The 12,818-nt window shown below is 45.3% G+C and overlaps 1 protein-coding gene across 8 annotated transcripts in view; it reads right to left on the bottom strand.

The window, feature by feature from the left end:
* Positions 1-202: 202 nt before the first annotated feature.
* The window catches only part of LOC119197179 (protein MTSS 1-like), a 38,433-nt gene continuing 25,817 nt past the window's right edge, over positions 203-12,818 (bottom strand). For 2 of the 8 annotated variants that reach the window (XM_062565342.1, XM_062565344.1), the window contains 10 exons: positions 9,688-9,845; positions 9,376-9,483; positions 9,134-9,231; positions 7,711-7,975; positions 6,240-6,353; positions 5,651-5,917; positions 5,212-5,433; positions 4,531-4,690; positions 4,174-4,428; positions 203-3,972 (listed from right to left, as the gene is read on the bottom strand). In XM_062565342.1, the coding sequence (XP_062421326.1) occupies positions 3,428-3,972; positions 4,174-4,428; positions 4,531-4,690; positions 5,212-5,433; positions 5,651-5,917; positions 6,240-6,353; positions 7,711-7,975; positions 9,134-9,231; positions 9,376-9,483; positions 9,688-9,845 (2,192 nt within the window). In that variant the 3' untranslated portion in view covers positions 203-3,427. The remainder of the gene's footprint in view (positions 3,973-4,173; positions 4,429-4,530; positions 4,691-5,211; positions 5,434-5,650; positions 5,918-6,239; positions 6,354-7,710; positions 7,976-9,133; positions 9,232-9,375; positions 9,484-9,687; positions 9,846-12,818) is intronic. The other 6 variants (XM_037453255.2, XM_062565345.1, XM_062565343.1 and 3 more) reach the window with 5 other exon arrangements.

Raw genomic sequence — 12,818 nt, 5'->3', positions numbered from 1 at the left:
GATAAGGGCAGTGTTATAAAGCTAATATATGGAAATTGTAGTGAAAGCTAAACGATGTATCTTAAAGTTAGGAAATATTGATGAGATGAAATTGATCGGTTTAAGATGTTTTAGGCCTGAAAGAGAAACAGTGTTCTGTTCTAATGTTTGATCCGTCATCTTGATCCATCAACAATACATTAAAGAAGTCATAGAGCCAAAGCAAAATTTATATTTTTATTATATTGCTAAAGCTGTCATTACACAAAAAACAACAACCTTTAACTTCCTGAAACAAACTGCATTGTCGCCTGTTGAACTGTACAGAGTCCAAAAGAGAGGTCAACTCTCCACTGGGGGATAATAAGCTAAAAACTAAACTAGAACTTAGAAGAAGTTATTTTACTTTCCAAATCTCACAAACTATAAACGTCTTAATCATAGGATATACTGGCTTTTGGTAACTCTGATATAATATATATTTGTGCTAGCAATTTAAATATGGAAATTACAAGTTGATAATATACGTTTTAGACAGGTTTGACGACCAAATAAAACAAAAAAAAACATGAACTACAACAATCTCCAGAACTAATAGCCGGGTTTCCTGAAACATCTCTGAAGTAATATCATCTTTGCTCTATTTTTTCAATGTAAGCGATTCGTGGAGCGTCTCCCTGTTCAAAAGAGCCTTTGAATACAGGCAGAGATCATTTCTTTATAATTCATATTATCACATATTTTGCTGCTATTTCTCCCGTTACATTAACTACAAAGGAAACCTTTGTTTAAAATCTAGAACAATGCTTTTCTTTGGAAACCTCAGGTCTGATTTGGTCAGACATTGTGGGCGGCATGAATTCCTTTTTTAAAAACATAACAAGATTTAATGCAAAGCAGATAATCACTTCAACATTTCTGAACTGAGGTTAACTGGGGTAAAATGAATCATTTTAAGTAACAGTAAAACATTTGCATGGCACCATCTGTTCTGGCAACTTTCATTTCAGGGCTGTTACCAGTTTCCTCTCAGCTTCGTCATTCTCAAAGTAGGTGTTAAACAGAAACATATTCATCTCTACAAATGATCAAATGAGGATTCTGGAGATTTGCCGTGTCCTGACTGAACGGTAACTGGTCTGGAATCAGTTCTCCATTCAGCAAACACCATTTGTCCCAAAAATGTGAACCCATAACATTGATGCAGGCTTTAACATGTTAAACTCAAAACTAAAATCATGTATATTGTGAGATTATGGTTCATTTCTTAAAACACGCCAGCATTTATGTGATTATCAAAATGCAATGACGTGTATGTGTGAAATATGGGACTTCAATGAATCGTGGCAAGATGGTCATTAACACGTCGTCGGATACATACATGTATTACTCAGATATTTTACATATACTTATAAAAATAAGACTGAGCAGAAGAAAATAAGGTTAAAGAGACCCCTGTGGAGCTGAGCATTGAGTGTCTTTCATCGTGTTAACGTGGTCTCACGCACAGGCGGTGACTCAGGGATCCAAACTGGTTCCATCCGGTCGTCTGCAGTGTGTGGAAAGGCCTCCTAAACACCACATTGTACCTATGGTGATGGACTTCTTAAATTCCACAATGCATATTGATGTGAGAGCTTCATTCTTAGTGTGATAAAATACATACCAAGAGATTGATGCTACTTGCAAAACTGGTAATAACTAGAAGTGGAGTTGACTGCTGCAAAGTGGAATAGAATAAGTCAAAAGGAAGTGAGACTTTGATGTGACAGCAATAAGAAGCTGTTTGCATGACAATCACAGCCGTTTGCTTTGAAAAGTCATTCAATAATTGTCCTGAAAGAAATGTCTGATAAAATGTTTAATCGTGTATGTAATTTTGATTTAATGTAGAGTTTCCACATGGCACATCTGTACTGTGACATTCATTAGTCATTTCATGAGCTGTCAATGCGCAGTGGTAGTAATATATAAAGGACTAATATATAAACACAAACTACTGAGGACTTCTACAAACATCAGCATGTAGATATTGTAGATTAAATGAGATTCATTCTGGAAAAAAAGTATTGGCAACAAAATAAATTCCTTTGATGATCATTAGATTAAATCAATAAGTGTTTACAGTTGTCAAATGAATGATTGTGAAGGAGCTGAAGAAAATAAACAGCATGAAGCACCAACACACTCCTTAGAAACAGACACATGCTAAATTATTTACAGATCATGTAAAACAACTAAAACAGACGCTAATTGTGCTGGCTGATGATGTCACGGCATCAACCATGTGACACCGTAGTCACACCCCCGTCTCCTGGAACTCTGAAGTTCATGTTTCTTCTCCAGGAGCTCTCGTGTTGCTGCGTGTTTGCTCTGTGGATTTCCAGAGTGTGAAGCATCTGAACAGAGGAATCAGTCAATGTGTTGACTCCCACGATGCTAAAATGCAACCAGATGACACGCAGTGTCTTTTACACTGAGGAGAGGGTCCAACCCTCTGACTCAGTGTCTTTTACACTGAGGAGAGGGTCCAACCCTCTGACTCTGTGTCTTTTTCACTGAGGAGAGGGTCCAACCCTCTGACTCAGTGTCTTTTACACTGAGGAGAGGGTCCAACCCTCTGACTCTGTGTCTTTTTCACTGAGGAGAGGGTCCAACCCTCTGACTCTGTGTCTTTTTCACTGAGGAGAGGGTCCAACCCTCTGACTCAGTGTCTTTTACACTGAGGAGAGGGTCCAACCCTCTGACTCTGTGTCTTTTACACTGAGTCAGAGGGTCCAACCCTCTGACTCAGTGTCTTTTACACTGAGGAGAGGGTCCAACCCTCTGACTCTGTGTCTTTTTCACTGAGGAGAGGGTCCAACCCTCTGACTCAGTGTCTTTTACACTGAGGAGAGGGTCCAACCCTCTGACTCTGTGTCTTTTACACTGAGGAGAGGGTCCAACCCTCTGACTCAGCAACTAGCAGCGGGTGTAAAATATGTCTTTGCCGTCTTCTTAAACAAATGAACATACTGTGGTGCTACTCTGTGCTTCTCTTGTTATTTATTCACTAGAAGACGTCGTCGTCAGGCTCGGATTGGCAAAAGATCTTTAGTACCTTAAACCTTTATTCAAGGACTTAAATTCGTAGGTCTTTCTTTCGTAAGTTTACAAGGACTCAGTAGACCTGTGTTCCACCTTTAGGTCAAAACCAAAATTAAAAAAAAAGAAAAACTTTCCATTATTTCCGAGGCATCGTGGGGACATTCAGAAGCTGAATGAGTGCGTGGTTTCATATCAAATCATAGACGTCTTCTGCAGCAAGGTGAACATTTACAGAATGAGCAAACGCTAAACGTTGAACTGGTGTAATCAGTTCCTCCAACTACCAAAAGAAGCCTTTTTGATTTCTTTTTAAGCCTCCGACCTCGTTTACCTGTGCTCACACGTTTTTGGCGTCATGGCGTCATGGGATGCGTGGGGCAGAGCGGTCGTTGGTGAGGGTTCTCTTGAGCTTGACCCCCTTGCGGATGGCCACCAGCATGTTGCCCCCTAACTCCTCTCCTGCCTCCTCCCCTCCTCCCTCCTGCCTTATCTCACTGTGGAGCTTCCGCTGGTAGGACAGGGGTACAGTTGGAGGATTGGTTGTAGCCTGACCGCTCCAGGACATCACAGGCAGCGTGCCGCTATCATCACGCCCCACCAATGTTGGAGAATCTGGGCTTCCTCCTCCTCCTCCTCCTCCCACCTCCTCTACACCCCTGCTCCCATTTACTGCTCCAGGCGTATTTGGCACCGTGGGGGTTTTCACTGGGACGACAGGCGTACGAATAGGGATGGGGCCAGTGCCCCCGACTGAGCCTGAGCGGCGGGCGCAGGGTTTTGAAGAGGGGGTGCGTCGGATTGTGGCCACACCAGGCGTGACAACAACAGGACCGTGGGCTGTGGAGTAGGAGCCAGAGGCGTTATAGGAGCCGGATCCAGAGAAATATCCTTGGCCTGAACATGTTCCTGAAATGATAGAGCATAAATGGTAACAAAAAGCATTGGAAAAATATTGAAGAGCATTTCAGTATATTATGAAGCAGCCTTTGTAATCTGCGAAAGTAAATCAGTCTAAAAGAAAAGAAAAGAGAAAACATGACACCACACAGCGTCAAGAAATCAAAAATGTAAATTTGTCCATTTTGGCACCATCAGCGACCTCTGTACCTGTAGGGGTTGAAGGATAAGCCCCAGTGTGGCCGGGCGTGGGGGCATAGGGCGCCTGGCAGTAGGCCCCCTGCCCGTGGGAAGGCGTGTGCGTGCTGGGGAGGCCGGCGGTGGAGGCCGGCCGTTTGCTCTGGAACAGAAGTCTGTACGACTGACTGATGTCACTGTTTCTGGGGATGGTGGAAGACTTGTCGAAGTCAGAATGCTCCTCAGGCTCTTGATCCCCGGCCATTGAGAAATAGTCATAGTCCGACACTAGAAAGAACAAATAGAGATGTTAACGAAAAATGGACACAAGACGCTGTATGTCGTGATCGTGAAGGATAAGAGTCTGGCAGCGTATTTAAAGAGTGTCACCTTGTGATGGGATTGTGTCTTCAGAGCAGCACGGCGTGTTGGTCTGCGTGCTGTAGCCACTGGAACACTGCATTGAGTCCCTGCTGGACCTTTGGGTGTCGAGCTCCAGACCTCTGGATAAAGCCAGAGCCAATTCCTCGTGGGCCTCAAGTTCACCAGCCTGGAGCAAAGAGCACATGAAACAGCATTAAGTAGGGCCACGAGTGTCACGAGACACCTTAAGAGCATCAGGTACATAAAACCATTAAAAGGGAACAGAACATGCTGCTGGAAATGCAATGACTGCAAAGATATATGTTAATGTGCTTCTCTCAGTATTGGCCTAATTAAGAGATAATGGAAGAACTGGACTGAACTACTGGTGATGATTCAGGGCCAATTCGCCCTCTGCTGCAGAGAAAAACTAATATTGTTTCAGACAGTCACAACTAACTGTTGGAAATCACAAGGCACTCCTTTCCATCTAACACCATAGAGCAGCAAAAAGTCATCAGAATGAATATTTACTAGAGGTTATGGTGGTACTATGGTTGACCGCCCCTTTTTTCTAAATCTGCCATGTGACTTATGACCACTGCACCAGGTATCTATGTAGCATGAAGGTCATTAAACAACAAAACACAGCCAAGGAATAAGTACAACACAAATACCTGTAAGAAAGCGATATTGGCTAAAACTGACCTTGAGAGGTGCAGCCACAGATGTGTTCTCCTCCACTGATGCAGATGTTTGGAGCGCAGCCAGAGCCGGCGCCGGGGGGGGGGTTGAGCCCGGCCCGGAGAAACGGATGCTGTCATGGCTCGCATTACCATTGATGTCCACCACTGCTGGGCTCTCTTTGCCTTTCTTCCTCCTCAATGTGTTGACCATGGGCTGGTCATACGGGCCTGGCTTGGCCCAGTCCTGGAAGAGAAGTCATGGTGAACAAGTGTTCACTGTACGGCACATTTCTCCAATGCGCTTCTGATGAGGAGCCACAAAACCTTCTCACTCGTTTCAGCTGCACATTAAACAAAGTCAAAAAGAAGACAAGTGATGAACATCAGCCACAGAGCAAGGTTTGATGAAGAGAGGACGATGGGAACAAGTCCAACATCGAGCCTGAGGGGCATGAACACACCTTCCAGCTGGGGACCTGTGATGAAGGCACCATGGGGGAGCCCAGCGTGCAGCTGTGAGGTTGGTCCGGCACCAAGGCTGAGGCGGGACGTGACCATGAGCGAGTGGGGCATGAGGAGGAGGCGGACGAGGAGGTGGTGTTGTAGGATGGCGAGGAAGGAGGGAAGAAGGGGAAGGCAGTGCCTGACCCTGACCCCAAACTCCCTCCGTTGGTATGCATGTAAGGGGAACTGGCCGGATTGTAGTGGTCAGTGTAGCCATTGGACAACTGGTGTTGATGAAGTGATGATAACAGAAACCGACAAAATAGAACACAAAACGGGATCAATTAATGAAATGATAAACAGTGGAAAATAAAAACCAAACGAACCACATAACAGGAGAAATCATACAAAAGTAACACAAAAACCACAAGGACTTGATATTCATCAATACAACACAGAACGAAAGCAAATGGTGCCAAACTGATGAGAAGCGGAGAAACCGAGGGACAGAAAGTCGATGCAATGCAGCGCGGCGTTTGAAGTGTAGCGTGACGGAGCCGTCGCCACAGCGGCCATTCATGTGGGGGGTGGGCGAGTGTGTTTCACCTGGTCAGGAGCGGGCCGGGGTGCACTAGCAGCAGCCAGAGGAGAGGGGGCGCTGCAGTCACTGTGCAGCTGCCCAGTCTCTGACACCACAGAGGAACTGGAACAAGGCCGAGGCTGGGACAGCGAGAGCAGCAAGCAGGAGCAGAAAGGAGGGGGGGGGGGGGTTCAAAGACAGACGTGTCAGCAGGTAACAAGCAGCGAGAAGCAGTTTGTTAGAGAACAGGCGACTTTCCACAGCTGTCAGCAGTTAGTGAGGAGATGAGCCCGGTGACGCCTGTAGAGCCGACTGCACGGACATGTATTAGCCCGGTGATTTTAATAAGGTTAAAAGCACAAGGAGAAGGATTTGTCGGTTCCACTTTGTATGGTTCCAAATCCAACTTCAAAGTTGGATTTCGGGTGCTTGCCAGCGGTTGAAAGACAACCCCCAGATTCACTCTCGTTATGGAGGGACACATTTCCCCCTCGTCAGCTATGCACTTCTTTCACAGTGTCGTCGCGACCTCCTGGAGGTCTTTTCAGGGAAATCATCCTCATTGTGCCTTTAATAATGTGCTTAAAGGGAAATCATCTTGTGCACGGTGCTCTCCACAGAAGGGAGGGAAGGAGTTTGGGCCAACAGAACCACGCCCTCCGTTGAAGTGGCTGTTGAAAATAGACGGTAATGAAAGGCATCCACATTAAGTGTTAACCATCTGGACCCTTGGTTAAGGAGTAAGCCCGGTTTAGCCTTGAGACTGCCCCCCCCCCCCCTTCAAACATAACCCACTCACCCACGGAGAGGCAACAAGAGAGCCGGTTCCTGGGAGTTTACTGTAAATGAGTCAGATATGGACTTGCCAAACCACCTTCCCTACATCATAAAAACTTGGGAGTCTAACTATACCAATGTGTTCTGGACGGGGGGGGGGGGGGGGGGGGGCTGTGGTTGCTGGCGTGCAAAAACAATGTGAGCACGTGCTGCCGCTTCTCATGGACGGCCCCCAGCGGATAATCACATTGTTGATTAATCTTAAACGCTGGTTCTGATGGTTGGATAAAGCCATCAGAATGAGACCTGCTGCAGATTTTAAAATATGCTGTTGACACTGTAACTGTGTTATTTTACTGATATACGTTTAATGAAAATACAACACGCAGCATGCTCAAGCCAAACCACAGTCAGTCACAGCAGTCAGCACTTTAATAGCAGGATGGGGCTGACCCGTTTTTGCCCTGGGACAGAATGGAAGCCGACTAATATCCTGGGCCTTTAGGCTATAATTGTAGCAGTAAAATGACGTCAAGGTGATCACTGCTGCCGGCCTCACACAGTGAGGAAGTGGGAAAAGGCTCCAGTGGATTGGTGCTTTGGGCTCTACGACAATCACTTGGAAATCATGGGGCATTTTGAGGTTTATAGTCTCAACCATGTGTACATACTTACAGGCAAAGATATAGTAACGGGTGGGTGTCTGAGGACTATTCTTACCTTTGTTTCCGCTGCCATGGGCGAGGAGGACTTGGACGACGTGAATTGGTCGTGTGATGAAGAAATGAAGCCAGAGTCGTGGGAGGAGATGCTGGAGAGCCGAGCCGGGGCCTGCTGCGGTAGCGTGGAGCTACGGTACCGTGGGCGGGGGTGATGGTGGTGGAAGAGGTGGTGTGAGGAAGAGGAGGAAGAAGAGGAGGAAGGAGAATGAGAGTGAGAGCCACTGGATCCCCTGGAGTCACTACTGTTAACGCTGTTCAGACTACTGTGAGAGGGGAAGCAGTGATGGTTGAGAGGAGGACCAGAGAAGGACAGGAGCCGGTAAAGGGAATCAAGTGCACCCAAAGACATGGATTAAAAGGAAAGAAAGAACAAAAGAAATTTAAAAAGAAGAGGGAATGAAGGCGGGGGATTGGGGGGAGACAGGGTGGGAAACAATTAGCACACCAAGATGCAGCAGGCAGTGACTGAGGCCAATCCAGTCACAACAAACCCACATAATGACAGGCAGGAAATCCCAGGGTTTCAGAATAATCACATGAAAAGCAAAAAAGCATAAAGTCTGGGTATAATTAATGTGTGAATTAAGACTTGAAAGTAACAACTATAACAATGGTAAACTCATAAAAACCAGACCGCGTGCAAACTAAAAATGAGGAATTCAAATTGTGAAGCATTAAAGTAAAATCCTTCATCAACTGTTGGGGTGGATGCAAAGATCCTCTATTGCATGTTGCAAATGTTTTGAGAATCTGGAAGGACTTTAAAGACTCCCATTGTGACATAACATCTCATCTACGTTTCAATTCAATTGCAGAAATCCCACAACCCGAAAATTGCAAAGCAATATACAACCCCAGCTTCACCTAACATCTGGCTCTTTAGAACAGAATCATGTTCATTGCGAGACACACAAAGAGCAGGAGGACAGACGGTGGCAGACAGCTGTGAAACAACAACAACATGCACTTCTTTATTCTTATGTGCTCCACCTATCTATTCTATTCTATTTATCCTTGCCTCTTTGCTTTGACAAAGTAGATCCAATCAAACTCATTTGAGCGGAGTGAAATAATGAACAATTATCACTAACAAACAGGACATGAAGCTAAACTTAAAACTTCTCCATGTTCACCACTGGGTGGCAGACAACACAAAAGCTTTCCTTCATGTCCTGCTGAGAGCTGTCACCCACTGAGAGGGTCACATGACACGCGTGTCCATGTCATGCTATCATAACAATACATTGTAAGCTGGTTCACCTCAAGCCATCAAAAAGACAAAATTCCATTGAACATCATTTTGACACTGTGGAGCACAAAGAGCTTTTATGGAAAAAGTAGGTAAATGTGTATTTGAAAGACAAATGGGAGGTTCACGTATTCACGGCTTTGAGTCTTGCGATTGGTCGTAGGAGCCTTACCTGCACATGCTCGACTTCCGGGAGATGGTGGTGCTGGGGGATGAGGGTGGTGTTTGATATGACCAACCATAGTCTGAGCCTTTAAGGTCCAAGATCACCTGAGAAGGAGGGAAATATTAGTCACAAGAGGATCAGCTCTAGCTAATCCCAGGAAAACGAACCAATGAGAAGTTGAAAGGTCACGCAGTGAGATGAAGGTCGGGAGTCTGACAAAGAGCGGTTCTGTCAGATATTTCCCTCACCTGTTCACTCGCTGCGGGAAGCGTGTGTGGGTCAGAAGTTAGGGATTTGAGGTCATCAGAGATGGCCTGGAGATGGATGACCTCTCCCAACATAGAAATCTCCTCGTCCTAAAATGATGAATGAGAGAAAGAGAGCAGAGCGGTAGAACCAGCTCTCACCGAAGGATCCATTACACTGAAAGCAAAAGGATGGCCTGGAGAAAGAATAGCCACCCTTTGGTAAAGGGATGAAGTAGAGAGCGTGGTAATGGACCTTTCCGGTTTGTGGGATGGAAACAAACAGCAGAGACACTGCTTCGTCTCTGTACTCACCACCACAGGCCGCAGCATGGCTACGAAACAGCAGAACCTCTGTCTGTCCTCTAGGAGAGCCTTCCTCAGGGCCTGTTTCTCCGTCTCCTCCAGCAGGATGTATTTATCACTGACATCCTGCATGGCGCTGTCCAACTGGGGCTGGATGTCTCCACGACCTTGAGGAGAAAAAGAAAATGTAGATATTACTGACGGTATTTAAACCCTACAACCCAGATACACCATATTGTCCCTTTAATTGACTTCACCACAATGCTAATGCTAATGTAACATGGACAAATGAACTGAGCATTTGGTGTTGTTATTGTTAATTTGCATCACTTCTCACTAGTGTTGGCTGAGAAGGTTACTCCTGCTCTACCCTGAAGCTTCTCATTGGAGACGATGCTATCTTGACAACGTGGCCACTACTTTTTTGGCTATCTCCTCGGTATGAAGGGCCGCTCTTGTCCTCTTGTCATGGAGCGTGTCCCGTCTCTGGCTATCTTCTTTAAAGATAAACCGTTGCTCGTCTCTGACATCAATCCCGTATACCCTGAGACGAAAAGGGACAACTGCGTCTCTTTGTCAAACAGACAATGTGTGTGTGCTCTCACTAATGAGAGGTGTGTATCTCCAAGACCATCTGTCCGTGTGCGGTGTGTATGAATATGCATATTGAATCCAGGAAGGTCTCAGGGCAATCACAGTCCCAAGGTGACTCTGTAGTTAAGCACTGTGTGCTGCGTCTCTGTGCCATGTGTGGTGTTTGGAGGTGTGCGTCCACACAGCGGACACCCTGAAGAAGGACCGAGCCCTCCTGAGTTCTCCAAGGAGGCAGGAAGGCTGCCGACCTCCAGAGATTACACACACACACACACACACACACACACACACACACACACACACACACACACACACACACACACACACACACACACACACACACACACACACACACACACACACACACACACACACACACACACACATTGAGGTTAAACGGCAGTGAATAACTATGTGGCCTGGTCGGTCTGTCTGCTATTGTAGGCCATGGGTAACAATGTGGTTTCTTCTATTGACGCACGGCTCAACATCTCGCTGATAGAGGACGAATCGCCTTTAACAACAATGTAAAACATGAGCAGCTGTGCTCTTTCTAGAGATTGTGTGCGATAGACTGTATCTCTCCATCAGTCGACTACACTACAAAGGAAATGATAATCAACACTAACTAAAAAGCACAGACACAAGTTCTAAGTTGATGGGAAGGTGACTGCTTAGTTTTTCCATTCTTTACTGCACATATGGAGCGAATTCATCTACCAAGTCGGTTTGGTGACTCTGACACAGAGGAATCTGAGTTATGTTTGTGTTTATGGCAGTTTCTACTATATTACTGAGCTCTGGAGATCATGAGGAAGTCGATGGCCCGTAAAAAGCCCAAATTGCAGTATATAATTCGCTCAACCGCCACTTTTTAAGCCGACAAGTATATAATTATATTGTACAAGGTTTTGTAGGGAAGTGGTTATACGAGAAAGTCTGCGAGGGATAGACAGGCGTCAGTCATTAGTCTGGCTTCCAAAACTCATTATTAATCACTTCCCTCCAAGAAAGGTTTATCTTTGTCCTCCTGTTGCCGAGGAAGTAGAATGTAAGAGGGGCACATGGTTCAAAACCTTTGATCACTACTTATTCACAGCTGTTGAATCATTTTATGAAAATAATACCTTAATTAGCACAAGTGCATCTAAACAATACAAATACCAACAGGTAAAACGACATTATTTCAACTCTATGGAACATAGAAAGATGCTTTTAGTGAATTTCAGGACTGTTGTTACGTGGTATTGAGAAAAAAAAAAGAAAAAAACGCCCCGCTTCCATTAAATTGTTTTATATGAATGAAAAAACACGTTAAAACTTAGGCCTCAGTGGGCCTCAATGTAGAAAAGTAGGTTTTAAGGGCCAACAGGCGGTGATGCTGTGGTGTCTCCTTGGCATGCAGTAGAATGCAGTTCAAGCCTTGGCAGACTGTTCTCTCTACATAACCACTGACGCTACTGGAAGCAGAGCCACTTGGTCCCAGACGCACGGAAAGCCAAATATTTCCTTTGTTGCCGTTTTGTTAGTGATCTTAAGTGTCCTTAGAGGTGTTTAACGCCCTCACTTCAGCTTCCTGTTGACCGATGATCAATAAAAACCCTTTTTATCTATGCACATCCTGGCATGAGTGAGCATGAGAATGGCGAGCCCATCGCTGCTACCTCCTCCGTCTGTTCAACCGCAGACCGGCACTGAGGGTCCTTGAAGGTCAAAGAGCACGGACTGAAAACACATCAATCCTGATAAACATGTCAGACGCGCCTCAGAGTTCAATTACTGAAAATAGTGCCTCTGACGTCGACTGCATCTTTGGATTCACACCCCAAAGATGACTCAGCAACAACACAATGGAGATGTCTGTTAATTCAACCAAGTAATGGTAATCCATTTTACTAGTCAATTTAAGTAAGCGTCATCACTTAATTAGATGAAGCTATTTGGATTAAATAGATGATCTAATGTGCTTATAAATGAATAAACACAGACAAACGCACTGCATATTCAGTGGTTAGAATGTCTCTCTTTATACGCTTTGCTTTGTTATACTATTATTCATCAAAAGGTTTTAGGTTAACAGTGAAACAACTCTCAGTAATAATAATCAATAGTAGAGCCAGGTTGTATATGTTGGGCCCCCGGACTCTGCACACATGTATATGAGGCCGAACACATGATTCCATCACATTAGGTCACATTAGGCTGCAGTCACAGGCTGTTACTCTGCAAGGCTGAGGTCTCAGGTAAACCCCCCCCCACAAGACACCTATCCACACCTCAGATAGGCGCTGATTTCTGTGCTCAAATAGAGTGCTCTTCACTTCTTCTTCAGAAGAATCACTCTATCAGTGAAAGAAACCTTTTTCTATCTCAAACATCATGCATGCGGGGGCTCAGCTACTCCTCCGTTCAACTTCCTTTTCGAGGACCCTTCACAGGCTCTCTGGGTGCTTCACAACGTGGACCTCGGACCCAGTTCTACAGACAATGAATGAATGAGAGGAGGCAGACGAGGCCGCGCTAAAAGCTATGAGCCATGGAGTCCA

Source organism: Pungitius pungitius, chromosome 11 (genome assembly GCF_949316345.1).
Source record: "Pungitius pungitius chromosome 11, fPunPun2.1, whole genome shotgun sequence".
NCBI lineage: Eukaryota > Metazoa > Chordata > Actinopteri > Perciformes > Gasterosteidae > Pungitius > Pungitius pungitius.
The sequence above is the reverse complement of the archived record's forward strand: the minus strand, read 5'-3'. Positions and strand labels throughout refer to the sequence as shown.